We start from the raw sequence: 26,517 nt of genomic DNA, 5'->3' as shown, positions 1-26,517 counted from the left end.
TTTGCGAAACAATGACATAGCATGCAATAAAAAAATCTTGTATCACTTTCCAAGCTAGCCCCCCCCCCTTTCCATCAGGCGTTTCGATACCTTCATTTGCATTATAACGCCTTTTCTCGCATTTTAACCCCCATTTAAAGACGACGTTATTTCGCCGTTTTGTGCATTATTACGCCTTAAGTTTTAATTTTTCCCCGTACAATTAATTAATCTGATAGGTTTAGAAAAGAAATTTAGCGGATATCTACAAATTAAAATATAATCAATCATGTGCAAAACAAGTCAACAAAGAACTTGAAATTCATTGAGTAATATTGAAACTTGCAAACATTTAACATTAACAGACGGACTACTAGTAACTGTCTAAATCAATTAATTTAGCGTACACTTGTATTTTATTGAGCAAACTTGGATTGGTAAAACTTTGTTTCAAGGAGTAAAAGTTATGGTCTTTGGATTTTTTTATTAAGCTTGATTTAAATTATTCTGATCAATAAAAAAAAAGATTAATTTGCAATATCTTAAATTACTTCCTGGATTTACAATGTATGTAGAACAGGTATCTTTATTTACAAGTGTCAGCATTGATCATGCATCACACATATCACGTGAAAACGCATTGATGATAGAGGTAAACATTTCGAAACATTTGCAATTCAAATTATTTCTGTAAGAAGCTTAAGACCTGTCTTTAATTTGTACATCTCTAATACCTATATGATAAAGAAATAACGTGTTCGCTCATTGACAGAGTGACGTTTAAACAAAATAAGAATATTGCATGCACCTCAAATAGCCACAAGAAATCATAATGACACAAGCGTCAAATGGGCCGCAAAAAAAGCGTAGACAATTGTTGTGTGAACTATCATTGGCTGTTTACATTTAAAAAAAAACACACCACAAGGAAGAAATAACGAGTTGGTTGTACTGATTTTAATGGTAGATTTTAATTTTAATTACTATATTTTCAGCAACACGTTTTGAATTTTAACAATTTACTACTATTATTAAGAACAGAGTTCGTTACTGTAAGCATTTCTAACGGTTACTGTATGATCATTGCTATAGTATGATGAAGTAATGAAGAACACATTGATTTGTACATCATTTTAATACAAAGTTCAGTTCATCATTTATCTATTGGAGATTATATATTTCAAACCAACTTGATTTTCTTGTTGCATTGTATTGAATTAAAACTTAATGCATTAGTTTATATAATTTCAAGGGACCACATAATAAAATAGAAATGGATAAATATAAAGGTACATGTACATGTATAAGATCATTCTCATCTGGTAGAAACTGCAAAATTTTAAAGGTAAAAAATAAGCCGGATAGTTTTTTTCCTAAATGGAATTATAAATCTTATCTGCACTACAGTTTATGAAGATAATCATGGTTATTTCAAAGGAATTAAAAATAAACTAGGTTAGCTCAAATTTTCAGGTCCATTCAAATGTTTAGTTCTTTCAGATTTTTGCGTAAATAATTGATATGGATGTCATTTCATGATAATTTTCTACCACAAAGCACATGTCAATACAATAAATTCACACACAAAGTCATTTTATTTGACGCAGCACATAGAAATTCAAATACACCATTTATATAAAATTTCATGTAATTCAGGTCTTTAGTATTTCAGGTTTTTAGTATGTCCCGTATACCGTATCTCTGCTCGTCGGAGAGTTTCTAGTTGAACGAGACTAATCCCAATACAATGGAAAACTCCGAAATTTTTCGAATATATTATAGTTTCGATAAAAACGCGTCTAACACGACACTCTATTACCAACTTTTCATTTACGAGTAAAACAAAAAATATGTAATATTTTTTAAAAGGCATAAAACATATTTCTACATGCAAATTTACTTTTAATTGATAAAAATGAGCATAATATTAATTCATTTCAAAAAACTATCCCGCAGAAACGCAGTAACAATATCTAAATGTGTATCAAATAACTGACCGCCTCCTGGCTGCCCGTAATAAACAGTTACTAATCGACGAATCCCTCTACCATCTACCTAGCCGCCGATGTTTTAAAAATCAGGGTTTTTTCACCTTATACCGTACAAAGAAAATGACACTGCTAATCAATGCTTAAACACTGGTAAACCATCATAACCATCGATGAATGATATTAAAGCAACACAAAAATTTACACAGACAAGGGGTGCATGCAGATTATATGCTTGAGAGCACTGTCTATTTAAACGAAAATAAATTCTATATGTAGTTTACTCAGACAAAAAGGTGCATGTCTGTAGCTCCCGGTCTGAAAAAAAGGATCAACGACCAGGTCGATCATTTGATTATTTTTTTTCAGACCAGAAACTACGGACCTGCAGTCAGCAGAAAGAGACTCCTATTAAAAATTAGTGCAGTGTTGGTGTAATGCAGTGATGGTTTCTTTATTTCTTTTATAAATCTTTTAGAGAAATTAAATATCAATCTCAAAAGCGTCTCATTTTCATTGTATATAATATTTATGAGTGTTTTGGAGTGGGTAATATCATGTAGCTTTATCAAGAATACACTCTCAATGTTGTAAGCAACAGTCTGAAATCATTGTAATTATACACAAGTTTAATTAAAAGGAAATAAGTCATATGATAATATAGTTTATAACAACAGAGAAACTGTTCAACATCCACATTCACTTCTCAAGTGGGTGGAAATGCTACATATAGAAAGATTTGTCAATGTTGACAAAATGAAATTCACGAACACTGATATACGTATATAGCTGTTGTGGAATCTAATGAACTAAAATGTTACAACTGAAACAAACATTAGACCCCCTACCATAAAAAAAAGAAAAACAAAAAATAAGATAACACACTCAATATGTTGTATTCAGTTATTGAGCAAAATATAAAAGACTCATTATTACGAAAATAAAATTGTTGATATATCATGGTTTTCAGGACAAGATCTCGGACCTTAATATTATCGGTTTACCGGTTCTGTACATAAGTAAACCAATTATTCCCATTGTTAATTTTTTTTTCGAACACGTAGATTGTGGTCACCGGCCACTGGTTTACAATCATCAGATGTTATCAGGTGTTTCCTGTTTTAAAATGGTTTTGCATGTTTTTAGTAATAATGTATAGAAATTCAATTTTTCTCAAAAGGAAAAGAATGTATTCCCATTGGATGCTATTTTGGCGAAATATCCCTTCAACTATATTCACTTTGTTAATGGAAATCAAACGAGTTTTAATATGGGATCTACATTTACTTAAAGAATGAGGTATCAGATTTTTCCTATATCTTAGTCAATTTTATTCATCAATGGTACACAAACGTATATTGTTATTTCTTTTTTATTATATAAGTATTTTCATTAAACGAGTGAATAAACCATGGGCAATTTGTCAATTTTTGACCTCTCCATTTTTTTTTTACAAAATGTTAATTTTGCACATTTTTTTTTTTCGTTTTGTGATTATATCACTTACTTTACATCTGCATATTTGCATACTATTATTCCATATTTACTATTATCTGATGCATCCTTTTTTTCCATAATTACAAGTATCTGATGCATCCTATTATTTCATATTTTCAAGTATCTAATGCATCCTATTATTTCATATTTTTCAAGAATCTAATGCATCCTATTATTTCATATTTTCAAGAATCTAATGCATCCTATTTTTCCATATTTACAAGTATCTAATGCATCCTATTATTCCACATTTTTTAGTATCTAATGCATCCTATTATTTCATATTTTTAGGTATCTAATGCACATTACTATGCAGACGGTGACGTTAATATTCCTTTCCTATAATTAAAACGAATACTCGTACATAACGATTTCACTTCAATCCCCGATTACGCACGATCGTCCTGCCATAGATCTATCCATTATAGACTACTGTTGACTCTATTATTTCGTCGAGACAAAATATCCATGTTAGGTCCACTTTTCACCCTCCAAATAACTCCACCCAGTTATTTGTCAATGAGACAGTACATCAGCGGATTGCGGGATTGAAAACAGATTGAACATAACTAAGGATCACGATAAAAATGAATTACAGAGCGTGTAAATCACGTGCGCTGCATGTGGTGCATGTGTTTATTGTTCAAATACGCCCACTGCATTCAGTTGCTAAACTCTGACAAAACTAGGAAGGTGTACCCAATTCCCCCTCATCATCTAGATCTTTCTTTAGATTTCAGACAAAAATATGCACCTGTTTTGTTATAAATATGCTGCTTGAACGTCATAGTTATAAAATTAGCTACAGACGTTGGAGTACAATATTGAGAGTATAAAGATTATGTACATTGCACTAAATGTATATACACTTTCCAGGTACATGTAAACAAATATGTAGTTTACATCTATATAAATGGTTTTTCCTCATACCACGTATCGCTTATTTATATTTTTAAAATGTTTACTAGCGGTAAAAATCGAATCAAAGTTGTTGTGAACATAAAAAAATTCCGAATGATAAATTTAAGATACTTTGATATAACAATCACATCTTATATGAAAGGTTCATTTTCTTGCGTTTATGGAAGAAAACAGACATTATCTCTACGGAGATAAAAACAAATCTCTATCAACAATGTCTGTCGAATGATTAATACATTTTCGCAAAATTTCCTGCCATTCGATTTTGAGAGTAAATTGTGAAGCACAATTAGTTTCAATATCTTCCCATATCCGCGGAAAAAGATGAATAAAGAATGCATAGTTTCATTTTTTTGGTAGTTTGTAGGACTAAAAGCCCACTCTACTATTCAAACAATTAAAATGAATAAATGTATAAATATAAACATTTAAATAAGATATCAAAACACGAAGTTTACAACGTTTGCGCAATTCAGAGGTTTTTTTTTAAGGTTTGCATTTGATCAACAAAGAATTTAGCAGATACACATTAAGGAGAAGCGGCGTACCCTCCTTTGATTTTACATGCAATGAAAGCTTACAGAGTGTTAAACGACTCTTAAAATGCTGTTGTCCAACTAGTGAGGTTAACAAGTTTGACATGCTATACGTATTTATGTAATAAAAGAAAAATGTTTTATTACTCTTATACATAAATCATTGTAGTTATGCAAGATTGATGAATACACATTCGCCAAATCTCCTCATTTGATTTTCAAAACACCATTGAGTTGAAAATTAATAATTTGCAATACCTTTATTAGGCATAACCATGAAATTCGTCATTAACTGTTAAAATGCCTTATTTTTACTTGGAGCAAAAGTTTTGAAAAAAGTTTTGAAAAACTGTTGTGAACTGCTGTGACCAAGGGGTTGCCTGGGTGCTATTCCAGGAATGGAAGAAAGTGACCCAGCCGGAAAGCTGTAACAGCTGTCAGAATGAGCCATCTCAACCTGTCTTCCTAACTTCAAATACATCATTACCGAGGAACAATATGATAAGGTTGGTTTTTATTTCAATTTAAATGTTGTAAATTGTTAGGAATATGCCGGCTTATATATTATTTAGCCTTGCGTCAGATACTCAGAAATGACACAGGTTGAAAGGTTATCTGACTTGCATTTGATTAAAATGTACGATAACATTGATATTCAAGCAGCTAATAAAGGGAAAGTAATTACAAAATTGGTGTAAATAGTATCACATTAGGCCGATTTTTTTTAAGTCAAGCGTCCCCTGACTAACTGGTTTTGAAGCACAAGAAGCCCCCCCCCCCCTTCCAAAAAAAGGAATAATAACTGGTCATGTTTGATAACACACATACATGTATACTTTCTGGCTGGTTATTAAAATTACTGCGTTTTACATTTTGTGCCAAAGATTGGAGTTTTATGTGTTCATTTTGCGATCTCTACCTTCAATTTTTCACTTACCTTCTCCGGTAACAATTACAGCAACTCTAGAATAACTAATTGTCCCAGAAATAAGCTGAGTAAATAAAGAATGACCCTGATATTTGCTGCTGTAGATATGATCTTATACATCAAAATTACATGCTTTATGTTGTACTTGCACATTGCAAATCCCTACGGCACCAATTTTAACTTAGTTGTCATCATGTCTTGTATGCACAATGTATAACAATATTTAGGTCTAGAAAAATAAATATTTCTCCAATTTAAATCAACATGACTTTAAAAAGATTTATAAAAAACCTCATACCACCTGTTAATTTTTAAAAGAGTAAACAATTTTTAAAAAGCTTATTAATGTTATAAGACTTTTAGTTTCTCTATATCAATGAATGCATTTTATGTCGTTGATATAAAATATAATTTTTAAATTTCAATAAATCGTACTTTATTTCCTTGTCTTTTTTTCTTGACATTTGAATGCCAAACACTGTTATGGTCACGTATTTTAATTCAATTTCAGTACATTGTTGATACGGATAAAAACATACAAATATAAAAAGCAGCTACATGTAGGTTACAGATTAAAGAAACAGTATTTGTAAAAAAAATGTTGCTATAAATTTGTTATTGAAAAGAGAAAAATACACTAAACAGGAAGAAACGTATACTCTTTTAACAATATTAAAAAGCTAAACTAAGGTATCATACATTTGGACGCTTTGAGTATGACTGTAAAGAATTAAACATGAGCTTAAAATGCATAATGTCTTGGTGTATTTATAGGTTCGGTGCGGCGTTTTTCAAAAGAATATATAACCTACGACCAAATTAATGAATGCTTATTAACGATTAAACTAATAAACATGAATACGATAGCTGTTAAATATGATTACAAATCAAAATTAAAATTATTGGCTTAACATTCTTGAGTAAAACGCAGCTCATATTTGAGGATTGTATGATTACAAATTAAATAATTAAATAATATGGGTAATAATGCATACCTACATTTTAAAAAAAATACCATACTATAAATGAATGTTATTATTCATACTAAACTAAATCTAATAAATAATACAAGTGATTAATCTGAATGATCGCAACAATTCACAGATCTCTAAAATGTTTTTTTTAGATTTGAAGTTCTGCTTCAGCGACCCTACATTGTTATCAAACAATAATACAGTTCAATGAAGTCACAACGGTGTGTTTTTCCTCGAGATAACAATGTTGAAATACAAACAAAGTATCATTTATAGAGCAAGTGTATCATGCAAGAAAGAGATACGATAATGCATGCTTTTATTCCCGACTTTGAAACCCTCTATTTTGCAACCCAACTCTCTGTCTATTCAGAGTATCCTGGTTGTGTTGGTAATTCAATTTTTTTCGAACTGTTTTACGTAAGTTGAATGCTTCTTTCTGCCGTTTCTCGTACCTGTATGGTACAGCGTGTCTACTCGCTGCGAGGTCCTCTGCTGCTCGTTTTATCGTTTCTTCGTTGCAGTATATGGCTTCTTCCTCGTCTTTCACATTTACACTTGTACTGTCATAACTCACGTCATCTTTTGCAAGTAGGCCAATTTTTTCTCTAATGTCCCCTGTTTTTCGTCTTTTCAGTTTTGTTATCGATAAAATATGAAGCAGTGTTTCATGTCTATGCATCACCATCCCAATAAACTGTAGAACTAGTAATACAGTAAATATCACCAGAAAAACGAACCCAAGAGGCTCAATTACAATTGGGGAACCTGTAGGTTGAGTGATTGTAATATTGATGATGTATTTTGCCTCGTTCATTGCTGTCATAATGGCTAACCATAGCGCATTGACAAAGAAGAAACCAAATGCTACTTTATTCCGTAGTTCCGCCAACATTTCTTTGTCTTTTTCTTCTTTTTTCTTATCAGCTTCTAATGGGTATAAATAAAAATGAATTAAATCTTTCCAGAACCTTTCCTCTAAGGGTTCCAGTTTAGAAGGACTTGACTGCCCAACATTCTCCGTTGCCCACGAGCTATCGTCTAAACTCTTTCTTCTTGGCCTCGGAGCTTTCATACGCCTACTTTTAAAAAGCGAATTTTTGCCAACTGTTTGTCCATCTCCAACAGCATCCACCTCATCTTTAGTCTTATCAAATATATTTTGAACAGATTCTAACGATTTAAGAATTACTAAATTGTTAATCCATCGAAAAATTGAAAAGAAAGCCTCTGAGCAGGATGTCTCAGCTAAATTAGAGTTTTTAACCTGTTTGATCATACCACTGATCATCTCCGTGGTTACAAAATCTATCTCGTCTTCTGTCTCTTTCTTTTTGTTTTTCTTTCGATCTTGTCCAGAATGTTCTAACACAGCTGTTTTATTTTCCCTTGTTCCCCATGAAACGTTGTTTAAATTACAAATAGCGTAAATTATTAAAAATAAATAACCTGCTGGTATGCATATAAAATACAAGACGCCCCATAACAAATCCCCAAACTCATGAGGATGAAGAAGTCCAGCAATTATAAAGGTTCCAACTAAAATGTAGAAAAACATCCCTGTAGGAGTGTACCATCCCTCGCTAGCGATGGACACAAGAGTTCCAACAAACACTGCCATCATTAAAAGAGCATACACGGCACTGAGAACAATTGCAATATTAAGCTGTGTGTTTGTTTTTGCTTTTAGACAAATGAAAATGAACAGTATTGTTGGTCCATATGTTAATAGATAAGCTACCCAAGGCTCTACCCCAAATACTGATGCAATGGCGGATTCTAAGGCCAGTAACACAGTGGAAGGACCTAAGACTGATGATAAAAATAAAATAATCTGGTAAAAGACGTAAAAGTATGATATATTTGAGTTCACTTTTGTCGTGCGGGCATAGCTCTGGAGAAGATCCAATATGTTAGCCATCGTAGATGGCATCCATCGCCTTCGTTGGTTAAAGAACTCTTTAAAGTCTTCTGGAGCAAATGTAATTGCTTCTGCAGCTGCACAGTACTCGATCTTGTAACCTTGTTGTAGCATGAGGGTGCAGAGCCATCGATCTTCACCTGCATTAAGAAATTGTTTTTTTTTCTTTAATAAAATAGTAGTTAGAGTTCACATTGTTGTTACATGTCTAAATCCAACAGTGCATAATCAAGTTATGATTAGTATGAAATATAAACCTTGGTCATATTGAAGAAAGTGTCTTGCTTCGGTGGGTAGGGTAGCATAGGTTCTCATAACATTGTCGTCCATGAGGGCTTTCACACGAAACAGACTGAAGCAGCCAGGGCTACAGAGAACACAACCAAACATATGCTCGGCGGACTTCTGGAGCCAGTGACCTATGGCGTACTCAAAACGCTGGTACCAGACTACTGGTCCTAAAAACAAAAACCATACTTTATTATAATTTCGTTTAGGAGTTTAAACAGATAAAAGCAAAAAACAAAAATGCAAAAGAAATTAAAAAAAAATATCAAAAAAATTAAATATTAAAGTATAATTTAGACTTTGAACATGTTTGCTCTCGCAACTCAACGTCGCAATTTGAAAAATGAGATACCAGATCCTTTTGGTTTGATGCGACCACAAGTGGCTCCAACTTTTGGATTTATCTTCATCCTGTCAATCAGCAGTTGTAGTGCTTCCGGTTGAAAGTCAACATCGCCGTCAAGAGCAAGAATGTAGGTGTTTTCAGCCTACATACAGAGAAAGATTTAATTTTTTCCGATTGTGTCATTTTTTATGTTGAATTGGCCATTCTAAATATTCGAAATTCCTAAACAAACTTATCAAAGTTACTCAGGAAACGACATATTTATAATTTTTTTGTGAAAACATATCAGCCTGTTATCATACCTTTTGTTTAATCTCGTCACTTAGAATTTCAAAAATTGAAGGCATGTCATCAAAATTAGGATTAGCTATTGTTGTTGGATTGCACTCCTTCATTAGAAGTTCGTATCCAATGAAATAGTACATGTACATAATCTAAACAGGAAAAAGAACTTTTCACAGATTGATTTTTAAAGGCATTTAGGTAAATATAGCTAAGTTGTATATCTCTCGAGTCTCGTGCATTTTAATGCATGAACAAACTGTACATCTAAGTTTTGTTAAAATAAAAAAAAATGTGCGAATACCCGGTATACATGTGTGAAGTGTGCATGTGACCTTGAAGTTCACATTGCTTAATAATGGAGTTTGTTTTCTTTAAAAACGTTTAATTAAATGCAATTGCTTATGGTATACATATATTACCGGTATAATAGTATTCCTACATCTATACTTGTATTTGACCATAGTGGCATGTGAATTTTGGTTTTTTAGATTTTCTTTTGACGGATCATAATTTACCTGTGACCATCTTTTCTTGTGGCGGATTTTATCCTTATCTTTGAGATGAACCACGAGTTTATTTTCTCCCGGAAGTTCCCATTCCAAACGTCCTCCATATGGAGTAACGTATTTCTTTGGCGGGTCCAGCATGATTTTTGTTTTGTAGAAGGCACTAAAACAAAGAAACTTACCGCTTAACATTGACATTGTGTCATTTGTGTACAATCATACAATTGTCTCAGATCAACTGCTACATAATCATCTTACTTTACAAAAGCTGTAAGCAAAGATTGCAACTTTTCATGTTTGATTATATCATCAGAGCACCTGAACAACCACAAAATGCTAATTTAGCTCAGTCATTTTCTATAATAATTTCTTTTCTCTCTTACATTGAATAACCCAATTATTACAAATGGTATAATCACAAATGGTTGTACTGATGACAAGTGTTTCTGAGCAGATTAAAGTCTGGTTTCCATCACTGAAAGTCAGCGTTTAATACGATATATATATATATATATATATATATATATATATATATATATATATATATATATATATATATATATATATACATCTTAATATCTTAATATTGTTTAATCATAAATGAGGCAATCTTTTATGAGATCTTACATCAGCTGCATTAATGATAATAAAAATATATAAATAAGTGGATAATATTGTCTAACTACATTTACTTACCATCCTGCTTCGTTTACAATTTCCATAAACTGTCTCACAAAATCATTTGGACCTCTTGTGTTTGTTGCTTTATTCGTTTCCATCGCATCATCAAATGGTATGTGGGCTAAACAAGAAATTTTGTTATTCAGATATATAATATTTAACGTTATACATGTAAATAAACAAGAGACCAATTGGCCGTTACGGTCACCTGAGTAGCATATAACCCATACACTAACTTGTCGAGAAATCTCATCTTTGCATCTAATTAATTAGGTTTTATACTGGAGTAGAAAAATTCTAAATTTGTAATGAAGACCACCCCCCTGCCTGAAATCTTTCAAAAAGAACTGTGAAAACTATAATTTTGGCAAAAAAATTAAAGATCTGGTCTACAAACTCATGAATTCAGTTTTCCTTTCAGATGTGTAGGAAGATAATTTCTTAACATTATACGCATTAACATTTATACATCCATTTTGCCCCTGCCCTAGAGTCATAACCCATCCTTGAGGGAACATGAAAATTAAAATTTCAGTAGAAGACCTCCTGGTAAAAATAATTATTAGTTTTTTTAAACAGATGTGTGAGAATAGAGAAGAAAATTTCTAAACATTACATGCATTAACACTATATTGCCATACCCCCTCTCAAGTCCTGAACCCCTGACACAGGGGCCATAAATTTCACAATTCAGGTAGAGGAGTTAGTGGACATCATAACCATGTATTCATTTTTTTTTTGCCCACATGTGTGGGAGTAGAGAATTAGATTTTTAATGATTTAAAACATATTTACTATATGGCCATATTGGCCCCAACCTTGAGCTTGAACACCTAACAAAGGGGTCATGAATTTCACAATTTTAGTAGAGGGACTCATGGACATCATAATCATGCATTTAGTTTTTAACAAATATATATGGGAGTAGAGAAGAAGATTTTCTAAGATTTAATAGATTCTTACTATATGGCCATGTTGGCTCCACCCTAGAGCCAGAACCCCTGAACCAGGGGTCATGAATTTCACAATTTAGGTAGAGGGCTTCATGAACATCATAATCATGCATTTAGTTTATAACAAATATATATGGGAGTAGAGAAGAAGATTTTCTAAGATTTAATAGATTCATACTATATGGCCATATTGGTCTCACCCTAGAGCCAGAACCCCTGACCCAGAGGTCATGAATTTCACAATGTGGGTGAGGGCTTCATGAACATCATAATCATGCATTTAAATTTTAAAAAATATCAATAGGATTAGAGAAGAAGATTTTCTAAGATTTAATACATTTCACTATATGGCCATATTGGCCCCACCCTAGAGCCAGAACCCCTGACCCGGAGCTCATGAATTTCACAATGTGGGTAGAGGGCTTCATGGTCATCATAATCATGCATTTAAATTTTAACAAATATCTATAGGAGTAGAGAAGAAGATTTTCTAAGATTTAATACATTTCACTATATGGCCATATTGGCCCCACCCTAGAGCCAGAACCCCTGACCCAGAGCTCATGAATTTCACAATGTGGGTAGAGGGCTTCATGGACATCATAATCATGCATTTAAATTTTAAGAAATATCTATAGGAGTAGAGAAGAAGATTTTCTAAGATTTAATAGATTCATACTATATGGCCATATTGACCCCACCCTAGAGCCTGAACCCCTGACCCAAGGGGCCATGAATTTCACAATATGATTAGAGGGCTTCATGGACATTATAACTATCCAAACAGTTTTTTCCTCCAATGTGTGGGAGCAGAGAAGAAGATTTTTGAAAATCTGGCTTTTTTGCATATTTGGCCCCACATGTGGCGCCCCGGGGGTGGTAGAGCAATGAGTTTCACAATTTAGATTTCTCTTACCATGGAGATGCCTCACAGCAAAAATGGTAACAATCAGCTTTGTAGTTTTTTAAGAATAAAATGTAAATTGTTAAAGCACGACACACGCCGCACGTCGCATGATGCACGACGCACGACGACGGACGAAAACGGATAGCAATAGGTCACTTGAGTTTACTCAGGCGACCTAATAAAAGTTCAATTCTAAACACGCTTAGAGCGTCACAGAATGAAAAAAAAAAACGCAATGAAAAGGTGGATTTAAGTTTTTTATTGATGGTATCGCTGCTTGCAAAACATTTGAATCAGTTATTTGTTTCTTGAAAATGATATCAAACATGAGTGAATATTCCCCCCATGTTTACATATTATACATTTACTTAATCCATATCGTAATGCCTAAAGTAAAATAAAAAAACAAAAAACAAACAAGATATCAGTGAGTTAAGGCTGATCAAAATGCGACAAAAGTTTTTGTTAACGACAGACAGACACACAATGGTATAACAGTATACTTCATTTTCCTGCAGAACGGGGGAATAAAACCAATTCTATGAGAAAACTGTGTTTTAAATGTATTAAAAAATAATACTGTTGCTTCATCTTTATAAAAACCCCGTCCAACCTATATGTAATGCTGAAGTTTACATCAATACTGGGGGGAATGTAGTTTTCTAACATAATCTAGGAATAAAATCACCCACAAAAAAATCGATACCTTCGAATGTGTAATAATCCTTTTCCTTGGCTTTAAGGTCTTTCTTACTAAACTCATACTGAAATTGGTGGTGATCAAGTCTAAAATACCAAAATAGAAGTATCGTTAAGTATACAAAAAGTTACATTTATATTAACAAGTACAACATGTTACATGTAACGGTTTTATAAACGGAGAGATTTTTTATGATAGCATAAACAATTATTTGAAATTGAACACGTTAACCTTAGATTACCTAAAAATTGATATCAGAATCTGTTTCATTTCTATTCTATTTTCATGCCACATCGTTGCACAGATATAAACTTTAGTATCTGTTTTCGACACCTCGAGCTCTTTAGTGTAATCCATTTCAGATCGGTTTCGTTTTCGTCGACTGTGTAACAATGCAAGTTCAACGAAAGCACTGCAGTAGTGGGGCAAGACAAACAACCTAAAAAACAAATAGCGGCACTCATGTCAACAAAAACAAGCATTATACATGTACAACAACACAGTGGCGCATTGCAAATTGCAGATCAGTAAATGACAAGGCGGTTAACAGTTGTATAAAAATGTCCATGCATAGGCTGTCTAAACTCGAAGTGAAATATAAAAATTATATTTTGTGTTAATGACAACTTGCTTATCGCTAAAAGATATATTTCTGAACACTTTAAGCGGATCAAAAGCTGATTTAGTTTTACCATATATCATTCTTTAGATAAAAAATAACAGCAATACGAATGCATACATAGTTGAATGTTGCCGATATAATGATAAACTTACTTTTGCGCAAATTCCAGGCGATCCTGACGATTTTTAAACCACACATGTCTGCAAACCCAAATCTGACCTACCCATCCAATCATAAATCCCGTGATCAACAACCATTTGTATTCGGCGTTGAGGTGAAGGCAATTACTAGCAAAATCAACGTCTGTTTCCTCTAACACAATTAATAGGATCAGATACAGTGGCGTAGCAAGGCTCAATGGTAATGCAAAGCCGAACACTTGCATTCGAAGTCTACAGGCTAACACACTAAAATGAGTGGTCAGGAATGCTGCGATAATATGAACCACATATGAATTAATGACCAGCCGATAGGATATTCCTTCGTCCTTGCGAATAACGGTGATGTTTTGAAGGTCAGTACTGCTCAAATTCATATGGGTATCATTAGAAATTGGTTTTGATATTTCAGTGCAGTTTAGGGATATAAGCCCTGATGCATTGGTGGAAGACATACTTATGAACGCATTGTATGTTTCATTAATTCCTCGAATTTCAGGACAATACAAAGTTGGAAAGAGAACAATCAATAAAATTATTCTAAGGAAACTAGAACACATGTGCGATGTCACATATCCTTTGTCACTGACACGTTTGTCTTTTTTATCTTCTATACATCTCCTACATAAAAACGAATATGTTTCAATCCATCTTGTAGACAGGCTAATGACAGAAACTACTACCCAAGCAAGAAGTTCCACCTTCTGTGGTTCCTTTTCCGTGTTTATTTCTTTTCTTCTCAAAATAATTGAGAATATCAATACAACAAAAGCGGCAATAAGGCATATGCTACTTAATAAATTAAACAATTTCTTTATTCCTTTTCGAAGTTGACATGCTTTGCGATGGCAGTAGGAAATTAGGTTTACAATGGATGGCAAAACAGGAACTGCGAGGGTCACTAGGCAGGTTTGAACTGGGTCAAGGTAAGGCATGACCTTGAAAAGCAAACATCCAAGGCCAAAAAGATGAACCGCTTCCCTTATCATTACCTACAATGACATCATATTTCAATTTAAATCACGATGTAAATGAATATATCGTTAATTAGTCAAAGCTTTTACTTAAACTGTGTATGCATTTATTTCCCAAAACTATTCAACCAACCTACTTGCAGTTTAATCAGAAAATATATATACAAGTCGCTGCCAATTAGAAGCGGACTTCAATACATGAACCTTATGCATGGGTTAGATACGGAACTATGAAAACCATGCAGCGATAGCTAACTTTGTGCAAATTTTTAATTTCGTTTTACATGTATGATGCATTTTACTTAAACTTTCATACACTTAAATTAGTCAAGCATATATACAGTCAAACATTTATTCAATTATGTTTTGCTTTAGAAGCGTGATTTTTAAATTCGGAAGTAAATTAGACTCTCCTAAAAGATATGCTGTTTTGGAAAACAACACAACATTGCGATTTATTCTATATATTTGAATGTTGTAGTTTCGGCATAACGCATGGTTCTGACAGTTGATATCATACGTTGATCATGTCTTTAAAAGTAATACTTTGTTTCTAGTTTGTTTACCGACCGCTTTATAATTTCAGCGTCTTTGAACTTTAACATGTGTTCATGGCATAGAATCTCGATCATTATTCAGATAAACATGTGTTACCCTGGTTCTCTAGCCTACCAAAAATTCTGCGTGGGAACCAGCCTAGCTCATGCGCAAGCTTAATGTTCACCATACCATCCGCTTTTACCTCACTTATATATATTTTCTGTGTGACCTCGGGGTCTTGGTAATTAGTTATATTAAGTCATGAATGATGAAAATTCATTGGTTACCGTTAAAAACCGCGCACATTTTGGACTATCTCTGTTTCCAAACACGAACTGGGAAATGCTCTGAAATAGTTTGAAGGTATCTGGTACTGCAATAATGAAGAAGAACAGATACGAGATGAAGTCTTGTGTCACAGCCCTCTACAAATAAAAATATTTTCTTGATTTTTTGTATTAAAAATATGTAAAGTTGTAAAGAACCAAGCCTGCCTTTATAAGATAAGCTCTATGTTCAGTTGCTTTGATATACAGAAATAGACCAAGTGACTAGATGTTACGTATGATATTTATAGGAAACTAAAAGTGGCAGTCCTTGTAAACATTTTTAAAATCTACTTTAGGAGCTATCAGGTAGAAATGAAAGTTAAAAAGCAGACACGTGCAAATGTTTTGTAGATATAATTTTATTCTTTTTAAAAATAAATCAAATATAATGCTTACAGTTGGATATCTCTCATGGTCACCGAGTAAAGATGCTAGAATCTGGAGACTACCCCTTGTCACAATAACGCCTCCTATGAGCACCAGAAACAGGAAGATATAGAACAGGATCTTAAACACCCTGAAGAAGGAGTCTGTGAACCCCACACACCACTTGGACTCTTCCGGTAGCCTGTCCTTCCGAAAAATGTTCCACAGCGCAGTGTTGTGGTCTGATCTGTCGATTGAATTCATTTCATTCATCGATATATATTTATGTTGATTTTCAAACATGTTGGTTCAGACCTGGTATTAAGACTACCAACCGAATTCAATCTTCAAATATATTATCATGAGTTATTTGTTGAACGCCTTAAATTTTTAACAGCAATTCATGTTGCATTTTCTCTATAATGATTTATTTTTTTAACTTCCTGCCTTGTCTGCAAAAGTGATTTATAAGTCAGATATCTTTTTTATACTAATAGTAAGTTCAAATACATCAAAGAGCCATTTTACCAGCCACAAGCGTGAATTTTCATGCACGCTTGTGCCGTTGCATTTTACTGCGTTTATCGTTTATGACGTCATTATAGAACTCGTAATTTTAACCTTTGAGTAACTGTGTGTTTTTGGTGTTGTACATGCAGCATCTTTGAAGAAACTTAAAACATTTTGGAATATAAATATTTACTGCTATATGATATGAAAATTAATTATTAATTAATTAAACATTGTCATCTTACTCGTCCAAAGGGTTGCCATTCTGAGCCTCAATGTTGATGTCCGACATTTTTATTTCAGGGGAAGCCATTTCTGTGGAAACAAAAATGAAAAAAATTGGAACTTTTTTGTATACAACAAAAAGTAAGGGCTTTAAATTTTTGACACTATCTTTTCCTTCTTTTTATTTAATATGTCGACAGGTGCATAAGGACAGGACCGATCACACCCCTTCTTTTCACCATTCCCCCAAGAATTTAGACCCCTGGGACTTTCCTTTTTTTTCCCTTTAAGTTATTCTTTTATAATATAATTAAAATGTAATGTATACATTCATTGCATAAAGTTACTTAAAAAACACTTTGGGAAAAAAAACCTCTCAATCAATACATCAAGGTTGCTAACTTCGTCTGCCAGCCGAGAGGCACTGCCGATGAATATTTGTTAAAATGTGCTATCAATCACATCTACCAATAACAACAGTGACCTCATGTCGTAGTCAGACAATACCTTTCAATAGATATTTGCATGTCATGCCCAGGTAAATACATTAATTGGGTAAATCACTGGCAAGTTGAAGATCGTTTCACTAATTACTGTATCATAATGGAACATTCATAAATAAACATTCCACAAAAATCTATTTTACACTGACGATAATTAGATAAAACAAAAAGTATTCCAGGAGACATGTTTTGACGGAAATTCATAAACATTTTAAACATGCAGGGAATGGGATGTCCAGAAATAAAGACAGATTGGTATTGTTATAAGTTTAAACAGTCTAGATAAAAGATATTCAAAACACTTCAGACAAAGGTAAATCATAAATATTGAAACCGAAGACAGTATGGAAATTTCAGAACAAACAATGAGTCATGTGCTGGAGTAGTTCATGATTTGTTTAAAAAAGATTTTTTTTTTAATTTTTAAGAGGTAAACAGAATGTAATGAAAATAAACATGAATCGTTTCATTATATTCACGCTTATTATAATCAAACTAAATGAATATTTCAGCGATGGCTTTTAAACGTATATCTATATTGTATTATATGAATCAGTAAAACTTAACCAATGAATAAATTTTCCACGTTGTTATTGTATGAAAAATGAAAAATTGTATCAACTGATGCATTAAAACAAGTCAAGTTTTAGATTAAAATAAACTTTCAAAAAAAAAACAACGAAATATAACGGTTAAGAAGATAAATAACATACATATTTAAATGGCTCGTCGTATGTTCCAAAGGTCCAAGTAAAATGTTTGAATTTAAACTTCACATTATCACACCATAGCAAGCATGAACATCCTAAGAACTTTTAAAGATTTAACCTATTACAACTATCGGGAGCCTTATTCTTTATTATGTCTTTCAACAAATCTGAGTAAGTTGCGACATAATTCTGTTTAGTGCACGCATGGCAATTACAGTGATTTAATTATTGGTGAATGCATTGGTTTATACTGATATTTATAATTACTAGGTGTCCTTGCATGCAAGAATTTTAAATATGTTTTATTCAGAACAGCTAAGCTGAAACATTCCAGAGATTGTGTCACTCTGAAGTTAAAGATAAAGGCTAAATAAATTCTTCTTTTCATCAGATAACCTTTAACTTTGCTATATTATTCTGTTGACCAGTAAAAAGGAAGTATATATTAAGTTCCTCTGATCATGGGTAAAAAATTGATTATGTATTGGGCGATATAAAAAGCGGAACAACATTCTTCGTTTCATCAATTTGATTAAATTCTTTACTAAAGATTTTGATGGGACACTGAATGAAATTGCTACTAGCCAAAAAGACGTTTAAGGAGCATGGCCACAATTAATTTATAATCTAAAGTGCTTGCCAAATACGGAGGAGAAGATAGCTAGACTTACCCTTGCAAATAAACAGCAAAGAAATGTATTGCCGTACGGTATTGGATTGTCTACTGAATATTTTTCATCTATGGCCACATTCTGAACAATAGCGATACGTGAACTAATTTACTTTTACACATTTGTTAACGCATATTAGAAGAAATGTTTGAAATGGATAACATACCCGGAAATAAAACAATGATGTTTTCTCCAGTACAAAATGTAATACACATACGCACCTACTTTGTTGGATATATATGAAATTTTTTGTTCCTAACAACGTTGTTATTTAGCTCTCAATTGTTGGTTTGTACATGCAGAAGGGAAATGCTTTATTATATGTAGGGCCAAATTTCATTTTATATCCTTCAGTTGTAGAGCATATTTGCGTTCAGGAATAAAGATCAATAATTCTGTTAAAGTAGGTGTGTGGAATATGACCTGTATCAAAAAGACACATTTCTAAACGATGCAGTAACGTACATTAATTGATTAATGTTTGGTTATATGTGAATTAACGCGATAAAAATCAAACTTACCAAACTTTGTACTGAGCTTAAATTAAACATACGATATTATGAGAAATGAAATCAAATTAAAGAGCTGCAAAAATGAACAAATACGAGCATATTTACTCTTAATCTTAAATTTTGTTTGTTCACATTAAAATACACATTCTTCTCTATTCGTTTTATAAGTAAGTTTGAAAACTTTATCTTTTCTTTTCAAATAAAACAGTCGATTTTCTTTAGTTGTCAATTTGATATTCTTAACATGATAGGATTATCGTCGACCTACAACAGATGTATCCACAAATAGCTCAGTGCTTTATCAAGTGACACAGTTATGATAATGTCAAGTGCAGCTCTGAAGTAATCATTGAAAATTTTCAAATGGATTTTCTCGGCATGGCGTGTAGATAACCATGGTCAAAAAAAAGATGGGTACGTTTATTTGAATAAGATTGGTACAAAAAGTTAGATTATGAAATTATGTTGGCCCTGCATACTGAATTAAACTTATAAGAGAGAGAGAGAGAGAGAGAGAGAGAGAGAGAGAGAGCATTAGACAGCTGGATGAATAAAGGGATTAATGGAAACTTATTAATTAAATCAGGTTTTAATGCGCTTACTGATTGTCTAGAATTAAGAATGTTGCCTTCATCATAATATGACTAACGCTAAAAAGTATCAATCCGCCTGACGTAACGTTTAAATTTTGCACAATTTGATGTCATTTTAAAGGTCAAATGACTGTTTTGATTAACAATTAATAACAAAAAATTAAATTACAAGAAAGCAATGCAATATTATTATCTTTATACGATATAAAATGCTTTGGAATAGTGTTCGCTTTCTAACAAACAATTTTGCGTTTATTTAAAATGCGTAAACTGCCCCTTACTATTTCATATCGATTTATTACTTAAATGGGAATCACTTATCATACTGGGTACGAATAGAGTGGAAAATTCATATTCACTGGTGTTTACTTAAGCAACAATCCTAATTGTTGAAGTTTTGAAAATGTTTTCAAATGATTGAAAAGTTATACACGTAATCGCAATAAAAAGCTGCTCTGTAGAAAGACGTTCATTTGTTAATTGTTAATCAGACATAGGTTTCAAATTCGTGTTACTTTTTGTTGTCGATAACTTTTTATGAACACATTGTATCAGCTTATCTTGTTTGTCACAAGTTATTTCATCAAAAAAATGATAAATACTTTACACTATTTGTAAACGATATTAAATTTGAGCATTTTCTACACATATATAACAAGGCCAACGTTCATCCAAATCTCGCTTGTAACTTGATTTCTTATATTAAAATTTTATTAACCATTTAGAATACAGAAGTAAACAATCATACACAAAAAACCGTAAAAATAAAATTTTCAAATCGTGTCTAGGTTTCTTTTAATCATTATGCCAATATGCCAAAATATCTAGTACTTTTGCTAAGACAAAATATTTTAGCTATGATTCGTAACGACTGTTTCAGTAGCTACACACAGCAAGTTGTCAATTGGAGAGTACTCCATAGAATTCTTTGAAGAAGTTCGAACGAGAACCACATTGGCAACGCTATCATGATGAGAAAAGATTGTGAAAATCACGTTAAGTGAATGTGGTGTATTTTTTGTTATATTTGACATACGCCCATCAATTTGAAATATTTGTCTAATAAAGTCAAGTCATCCTACCTTGCGTTTTAAAGGTTTTCTGAGTTTAAAAAAAAGTAGATCACAAAAAAAAGTAATATATTGGAGATTGCCTTTTAAGAATATTTAAAATCGATATCTTATCATTTGTAATAACAACAGGTGATCAATTATTCCGGAAAGAAAGGATAAGTTAAAACTCAGATTTGACAGACACTTACATGATATGAAAAAAAAAACACTTTTACTTTTATAGCACCCTAATTAGTTTATTGGAAAAAGTAACATAAAAAATTACACAAGATGATTACCAAATCCCAACTTAAACAAGGCATTTTAGAAGTTCATTTAAAACAGTATTTATGAAATTGAAACTTACAAGTCAAAGTGTCATCTTAAAGTACTTTAATCTTGTTGAATCACGCTCTCTGGATATATTGCTGTCGACGAATTTGATCCGACAAAATAATCCCAAGATAATGTAGCGATTCTCAGAGCAGCTGACTCATTTGATTATTGGGAAAATTGACAAAAACTGTACTGTTTATGTTTTTTAACTATGCATTATTATTTCTGCTTGTAAACCATTGCTTTCTTCTTTTACATTTAAATTTATACCGTAAATGTTTGTACACACACACGGAAAAGTATTTATAAAGTCAATACAGCAGTTTTAAAATAAAAATACATTAGATAAACATGTTAAATTATCAATGCTTTGTGTTATGTTATCAAAGGACATAAAAACACCGGTAAAAAAAACAAAATAATAACCTTTGTAAAAAAAAAAAAAAAAAAAGGTCCTTACTCCTATGAACATATCGACTTTCAAAAATCTAATAATACAGAAATTCCTTGGACGATATGAATTACTTATTGGTTTTCAAACATTAAGAACAAAATAGACAACTGTGTTGAAGGGAGATTACAGTTGGCTGTTTGCAACGCATGCACAGATCATTTTAAGATATTTTTAAAGGGATCGAAACACTTATGAAAACAAATACTCTGTTATGAGCTAGGTGCGTACAAAAATAGAGAAATAGGCAAAAATTAAATACATGTATAATATGTCTAATGTGTCTATAAATATGACGAGCGAAATTTGCCTAATTGCGACCCAGTACAATATGTTCATGCAATAACAACGAGCAAGTTAATTAAAATACAATGATTGTGAAGATGGCCAACAAACTTTTACAATACAATACTTTTATATTACTGATAAAAGCTTTTATTCGATTTTGATACTTGTCATCTTTCAAACAACGATGAGTTTTACTGGGAAACAATTTGTTCATTTACCTGGAGCAAAGGTTTTGAAAAACTGTTGTGAACTGCTGTGACCGAGGTGTTTTCTTGGTGCTATACCTGGGATGGACGAGAGTGACCCAGCCGGAGAGCTGTAACAACTATCAGAAGAATTAGCCATCTCAACCTGTCTCCCCAGGTACAAATACATTACTACACCAATAGAACATGGCTGGGTTGAATATAATGATTTCTAGAGCTGTTTATTTCAGGTAATTCCGCATGGTAATATATCCGCTGACTTTACGTCAGACACTTGTAAAAGACAGGGGTGATAGGTTATCTGAAATGCTTTTGATCAAAATGATACGGTATCCATATCTGGAATTCTGAATAATCAATGCAAAAAGTTTTCTTAGAGTTGAGTACTTGAAATCAATATGATATTTTTCGATTGATATTTTGGAGACAAAAAAAAACAAACAAAAAAGATATAGTATAATATAATATAAATCAAAATTCTGTACGCCAGAATAATTAATATGATGATAGTTGGCATTATCAGACAGAACCAGGATACTTGAAACTGGGCAACTCTAATGCTGTACTTTCATTGCATTATCCGCTTTGTTAAGATGTGATGCATCATATAATTTCATTTAATATTAGTTCAGAAGCAGCTCATAATCCAAGAAAATCAAATTTAAGTCCTTTGTACCTTTTTCAAGAAATTAATTCAATAGTTTTTTATTCTGAGTTGAAAAACCATGATATTTTTTTTGTTCACCTATGGATTACGTTAGTACACGTTCAAATATTAATATGTAAATTTGACACCAGTATCTATCTTTAAACCTGAAAGGTGATTTTCCATGTTACATGTATTCAATAAAACGAAATCATATCAAATCAATATAATAGGATGTGTGTTTGGTCAAAATAAACTACATAGGTGTTAGTTTGCAGTAATACTTTTATTCTTGTGTCAGAAAATTTCTTCTTTCAAAAAACTTTTAAAAATACCTTCATTAGAACAAAAGTCCATGCTGTTATCCTTGGTATATGACAAATAGAATACAAGTAGGATTGAAAGAGTTCGGTGTGATATATTTTTTGATGTTATCAAAATATACATAAGAGCAAAACACTAGTTGCCGTTACCTTAGCATGTCAACATATTCTGCTCAGCATTAGAGTATCCACTCCCCCACTAAACGTAGATTACATAAGACGCATTAATAGTAGAACAAATTTATTCAGATATTCAATTACTCATCTAAGCTGTTTTCACCAAATGAAATGGTGTGTTTGAATAGTGTAGAATTATAAGCTTCACAAAAATGGGATTATTTTGCTTCAGGTCAAGCCATTGAAGGCATGAACGATACACAATGTCTGTAAAAATATTTAGGGCCTTCCTCTGACAAAATAATGAAAGTAGGATAACTTCTGAAGTTAGTTTAAAGATATCGATCTGGTATTACATCAATTGTTACATGTAGCAGAGACAGAGACGACAGATGTCCATGTACATGTCGGCATATTATAGATAATCGACAGCCCAATGGTTCAGAATGACACTAACTTTGACCAAAGGAAAGGAAACGATTGTTAAATAAAGCAAATATTGGCATGAAGTTATATTTCAAGGACCATTTAATTTGGGAATAAATCACGCATATGCGTCAGAGATCGATCAATGTTCAAGTTATCTTTTCACCAAAAGTATGCCCTTGAAGCCCACGCAGGTCTTCAAATATCTTTAACTGCTGGGCTTTATCTAACTATGTCGATAATAACCACAACCTTTTTGTTCAGAATACTTTAGATTTATTGTAACTTTAAAGGCATTTTTGTAATTAAATGCCAAAGATAGTTATATAAAAGAAATCTTAGAAGGTAAAACTAAAACATAATTTAAGACGTTTATGATTTTGTTTTTTAGATTCAATTGTGGTGTAAGCTGCCTTGAACCCCTGAGTCCTGAGGGTGACCATGAATCTTAGAGGATATTTTAAAGCAATAGGGTTTTTTAAAACATTCATAATTTCTCGAAAAATGGAGAATAGGAATAAACCTTTTCTTATATCCTTTTTTGCAAGAATTCCGTCGCGTTAGTGAACCGCTATTTTAAGAATACCCTTCACTCAATCAGATCTTAGGATTCTTGTTATCCTAAAAACGAAGCGCCTGATCTAATGAACAATGGGCCTTGAATCATCATTCCAATATTCAAGTTACTGAAGTGTCTTACCACATCATATTAATTACAACAAGGAAAATCGGTTTTACAGGTCAAAGCCTCAATCAGAAAAAAAGGAGAATCGTCTACTAAATTCTAGAAAAAGGCTATCGGTTTTGGAAATCCTTATTACTTAGAAACCGAAACTGAGTTCATGTTATTAATAAACAATAGCGATGGTGACTAATATAAAAAAACATCTAATTTCGAAAAAGAGCACTTACTTCAAATTATTCAAAAACGAGTATAACCTATTATGGTTTTCATCTCAAAAATATTCTTTTTCTGACCAATACTTCCGGGTTTGCCGATCGCAGTCATGCAATGGCAACAATCAATATAAAGATAAAAATGATTGATTCTACATACCTTTTCGTTTAGTCATAAAGGTAAAATGCTTATTTTTTATTCTGCTGCGTTCTGCGTGTCATGTCGCATGTCCAAAGAGTTGATTTGTAATTTCATAAGTACACATATGAGAACATATACGATATAAAAACGTTAAGTAAGGTAATAAGATATACAGAAGAAAAACAAATAACTATATTTTCCAGTGATTTTATTGATGGAAGATTTGCATTTAAATGGACCAAACTGGAGTATACATTTATATCAACTACTCCCCCACCCCCATCTTAAAAAAAGAATAAAAATGTATAAATTAATAGATATATTAGTAAATATAACACATCTATACCTTTTAAATAGAAGACGACAAAATTGTACATGTATGCATCTGATATGATTTATAGAAAATAAACAGAAAACACAAATGTTTTTAATAAAACAAGAGGCCCATGGGCCACATCGCTCACCTGAGGAACAATAGGTATGATAAAATCAGCTTAATGGAATCATAATACAAACTATCTGGACAATGTACAATAATACATGTAGATCCTGTATAAATAAAATCCATTTTCCCCTGGATATTCTTATGTTTATAATCATTAGTCCCCTTTCTGACAGGATGATTTTATAGTCATATCATATGATGAGTATTGCAGTTCTCAAAAAGATCCTTAACAATAGTTTATATATCGGATATAAACGTACATCAAACTCTGAACCTTCTCGTGAGGCAAAAGAATTGTCCTGGGGCCAAAGTCTTAATAATTATAAAGAATCATCTGGCTGATTAGTTTCTGAGAAGATTTTTAAAGATTTACCCTATATATTCCTTTGTTAAACTTTGACCCCCCATTGTGGCCCCACCCTACCCCTGAGGATCATGATTTTCACAACCTTGAATCTACACAACCTGAGGATGCTTTCACACAAGTTTCAGCTTTCCTGGCTGATTAGTTTTTGAGAAGAAGATTTTTAAAGATTTACTCTGTTTATTCCTATGTAAAACATCGACCTCCCATTGTGGCCCAAACCTATCCCCAGGGGTCATGATTTTCACAAATTTGAATCTACACTACTTGAGGATGCTTCCACACAAGTGCCATCTTTCCTGGCTAATTAGTTTCTGAGAAGAAGATTTTTAAAGATTTACTCTATATAATCACATGTTAAACTTCGATCCCCCATTGTGGCCCCAACCTACCCCCAGGGGTTATTATTTTCACAACTTTGAATCTACACTACCTGAGGATGCTTCCACACAAGTTTCAGCTTTGCCGGCTGATTAGTTTCTGAGAAGAAGATTTTTAAATATTTACTCTATATATTCATATGTTAAACTTCGATCCCCCATTGTGGCCCCACCCTACCCCCGGGGGTCATTATTTTCACAACTTTGAATTTACACTACCTGAGGATGCATCCACACAAGTGTCAGCTTTCCTGGCTGATTTGCTTCTGAGAAGCAGATTTTTAAAGATATACTGTATATATTCCTATGTAAAACTTCGAT

The 26,517-nt window shown here is 32.5% G+C and overlaps 1 protein-coding gene across 5 annotated transcripts; it reads right to left on the bottom strand.

Moving 5' to 3' along the window:
* Positions 1-6,503: 6,503 nt before the first annotated feature.
* Positions 6,504-24,951, bottom strand: LOC128181880 (chitin synthase-like). 5 transcript variants are annotated; one of them, XM_052850437.1, is made up of 14 exons: positions 24,881-24,951; positions 22,469-22,575; positions 17,155-17,224; positions 16,430-16,646; positions 15,992-16,129; positions 14,185-15,182; positions 13,652-13,849; positions 13,417-13,496; positions 10,866-10,971; positions 10,179-10,332; positions 9,681-9,812; positions 9,385-9,520; positions 9,002-9,202; positions 6,504-8,884 (listed from the first exon to the last, which is right to left on the bottom strand). In XM_052850437.1, exons 3-14 carry the CDS (start codon positions 17,220-17,222, stop codon positions 7,143-7,145), a joined length of 4,170 nt encoding a protein of 1,389 aa, XP_052706397.1. In that variant the 5' UTR covers positions 17,223-17,224; positions 22,469-22,575; positions 24,881-24,951; the 3' UTR covers positions 6,504-7,142. The 5 variants fall into 5 exon arrangements, with proteins under 5 accessions (XP_052706397.1, XP_052706395.1, XP_052706400.1 ...); XM_052850435.1 differs by lacking the exon at positions 24,881-24,951 and having other exon boundaries at positions 22,469-22,738; XM_052850440.1 differs by lacking the exons at positions 22,469-22,575; positions 24,881-24,951 and adding an exon at positions 21,543-21,631.
* Between the last annotated feature and the right edge of the window lie 1,566 nt (positions 24,952-26,517).

This window comes from Crassostrea angulata, chromosome 4 (assembly GCF_025612915.1).
Source record: "Crassostrea angulata isolate pt1a10 chromosome 4, ASM2561291v2, whole genome shotgun sequence".
In the NCBI taxonomy this organism is placed as follows: Eukaryota; Metazoa; Mollusca; class Bivalvia; order Ostreida; family Ostreidae; genus Magallana; species Magallana angulata.
This window is presented reverse-complemented; position numbering and strand designations above follow the sequence as displayed.

Coding starts and splice junctions, on each gene's coding strand:
- LOC128181880 (XM_052850435.1), bottom strand. CDS start 22,625: ATGTATTTGTACCTGGGGAGACAGGTTGAGATGGCTAATTCTTCTGAT. Junction 17,225..22,468: donor TTTCAAAACCTTTGCTCCAG/GTAAATGAACAA, acceptor TTGTTTCCACAG/AAATGGCTTCCCCTGAAATA. Junction 16,647..17,154: donor AATGGCAACCCTTTGGACGA/GTAAGATGACAA, acceptor TTCAATCGACAG/ATCAGACCACAACACTGCGC.